The sequence below is a fragment of the Sorghum bicolor genome, chromosome 6, assembly GCF_000003195.3.
Source record: "Sorghum bicolor cultivar BTx623 chromosome 6, Sorghum_bicolor_NCBIv3, whole genome shotgun sequence".
NCBI lineage: Eukaryota > Viridiplantae > Streptophyta > Magnoliopsida > Poales > Poaceae > Sorghum > Sorghum bicolor.
In genome coordinates, this window is record NC_012875.2 from 7057263 (window position 1) to 7059778 (window position 2516).

The 2516-nt window shown below is 54.7% G+C and overlaps 1 protein-coding gene across 1 annotated transcript; it reads right to left on the reverse strand.

Moving 5' to 3' along the window:
• On the reverse strand, nucleotides 416-1909 carry LOC110436415 (ribonuclease Y-like). The gene is made up of 5 exons (XM_021463509.1): nucleotides 1700-1909; nucleotides 1429-1582; nucleotides 1231-1356; nucleotides 1060-1148; nucleotides 416-430 (listed from the first exon to the last, which is right to left on the reverse strand). The coding sequence occupies exons 1-5, from the start codon at nucleotides 1907-1909 to the stop codon at nucleotides 416-418; spliced, it is 594 nt and encodes a 197-aa protein (XP_021319184.1).

Below are 2516 nucleotides of genomic sequence, written 5' to 3' on the forward strand. Positions count from 1 at the left end.
GCACAGAAGAAAAGTGCCTGAATTCGTGCCTTCGAACAGTGAAATACCTCGAGGCTATCAGGCGATACCACAACAGGAACGTCAAAGACCGCTCCTTCGTGGTCGGCGATCTGGTACTCAAGTGGAAAACAAACCAGGAAGGAACGCACAAGTTATCTACACCTTGGGAAGGACCCTTTGTGGTCGCCGAAGTCACACGCCCTACATCTTACAGACTGGCGTACCCAGACGGGACACGCTTGCCCAACTCCTGGCACATAGACAAACTGCGCCATTTCTATCCTTAAGTTCCAGTACATTTCGTTTGTAAATCTCTTATGATCAGTAGTAATAAAATTTTTCTTTCTTGCTATGCACTTTTTTCATCTGCAGAACTTTCGACAAGTGCCACAATTTCCTTTTAGGACAAAGGTCCTCAAGGGCCGTCAACCTGATTCAGTGATACATCACTCAAACAAAGTTATAGCGCTCAAAAACCATGGTTATGATAAATCAAGCTTTATTACAAACTTGATACACAAAGTTTACAATAAACACCCCTCTGGGCAGTTCCTAGTCTACTTCTACAGACTACCCTACAGGCCTACTGCTCGGGCTGATCACCCGCACGGCCCTGCTGTCCAGTCAAAGGGGTCGGGGCCACCGGCGCCTGGCTGGTCGAGACCGCAGGCGTCGACCGCCCATCTCCAGCAACAGACGTCCCCGACAAGTCTCTGGCCGACCTGTCTGATCTGGGCTGGTTGGGGGGAGTCGCCGTCCCACAGAGGTTGATGTCACCGATCACCGTCGACGACAGATCGAGCAGACCGACACGAAGGTCGTCCGCCTCCCACGGACCAACCTCCTTGGGATACCCCCTCTCCAGCCAGGACAAGTCGACTAGGGGTAGTGGGCACGCACCATGCTAAGGACGTGCGCACCGGCAAACTCCCTGACGTCCTTGACAAATTGCTGAAGCCAGCCCCACGCTTGCTGCGCCTTCTCGACCGGGGTCAGCCTTGGTGCGCGAGGCTGGTCTTCGGGAAGCTCGGGGCTGATCAAGTCAAGAACCGGGGCTACTCCTTTCCAGATCTTGATGCAATTAGTCTTCCTGGAGTCCCGGTCCTTGACCAGCTCGTCGAGGTGTTTCTTAGTATTGACCTTAAGCACTGCAACAAAAAACCAAGCAAGAGGTCAGTACAAAGCCAAGAGGAAGAAAGTTGTAAACAAAAGCCGTGGAATGGTTCATACCGGCCAACTCTCGATTTCTATTCTTCACCTCCTCGCTAGCCGACCGCCCGGCCTCCAGCGCCCCGACACGCTCCTGGTCGAGCCCTTCCCTTTCTTGTCGGAGGCGTTCAACCTCCTTCGCTAGATCTGCAAGAGAAGTTGGTAGTCAACAACACCGACCACGCGGTTATAAACAACTGCTCAGACTTCTTGATTTACCCTTCCTCTCCCGATCCTTGTCGGCTAGTTGCCGATTAAGATCGAGCAGGCGCTCCTCCTGAGCACCCCTCTCGGCCGCCTTCTCCTCGGCCTCTGCCTGAAGACAATCTACTTCCACAGCCAGGGCCTTATTCTCGTCCATGATCCCTTCAATCTGGTCGAAGCACCTTTTTCAGTACTTCGCCGTTTTCATTGCGCCCTGTAGGAATTACATACATTCAAGCAAACGACAGTACATACACATTTTCGGGCAGAATGCAAGACCACTTACCTTAACCTCATCCACGAGCCGCTTAGCTGCGCGCTCCACCCTCACAGCCTCCTCCGTCTTCGCGAGTTCTTCGTGGCCAATGAAGTGGTCCCCACGTTGGCGCCAAACATAAACGTGTTGGCGACCATCGTGGGGGCGACCTTGGACTTCGTCTACTTCATCGTCAGAGGCCGCCTGAGTCTCCTCGCCTTCTGTGCTCCCCCCAGCCATGGTCACAAGTATCACTGGACCCTTATCCCGGCCAGGGGAGCCCTTTGGCAAAGAAGCCTCTGCTCGGGGTGGAGTCGGGGCCCTTCCTTCTTCAGCAGGCGGGGGAGTCGGGGCTCTGTCGCTCTCCTCCACGACACTGCTCGAGGAAGGCATCCTCGCAGCCTCATCATCCCTTGTTGGCGTGCCCCCCCGGTCCTCGTTTGTGCTGGGGCCTCCTCGGCAGTTTCCGCCGCAGCCACCACCGTGGGCTGTTCCTCGGTTGGCACCCGAATGGTCTGCTTGCTGGCGTTTTCGTCGACAACCGCTGGCTCAGCCGTCTTCTGACCAGCGACGTTGTTTGGATCAACGTCAGACGCCGCACTAACAAACATACGACATTTAAACAATGTCAAAAGTCACAGCAACACAACAAAAAACAAATAGGACAAAGTGTAAAAGCGAGATTGAACACTTACAGATCGGAGCGCCTGTGTGTTGCTGTGAAGAACCTCCTCCTGGTCCTACCAGTCACCGCCGCCACCGCCGTCTCTCCAAGACGCGTTGGCTCGGCGTGTGGGCCAGGAGGGTCTCTGGTCACCTGACTAGTAGTGGTCGGCGCGACGTCTAG

Bases quoted from the DNA above. Each gene is read 5' to 3' on its own strand.
- LOC110436415 (XM_021463509.1), bottom strand. From the start codon at position 1,909: ATGGCTGGGGGGAGCACAGAAGGCGAGGAGACTCAGGCGGCCTCTGAC. The intron at 1,583-1,699 runs GTAAGTGGTCTT...TGCTTCGACCAG, and splicing joins GGCTCGTGGATGAGGTTAAG to ATTGAAGGGATCATGGACGA. The intron at 1,357-1,428 runs GTAAATCAAGAA...CTTCTCTTGCAG, and splicing joins CAAGGATCGGGAGAGGAAGG to ATCTAGCGAAGGAGGTTGAA.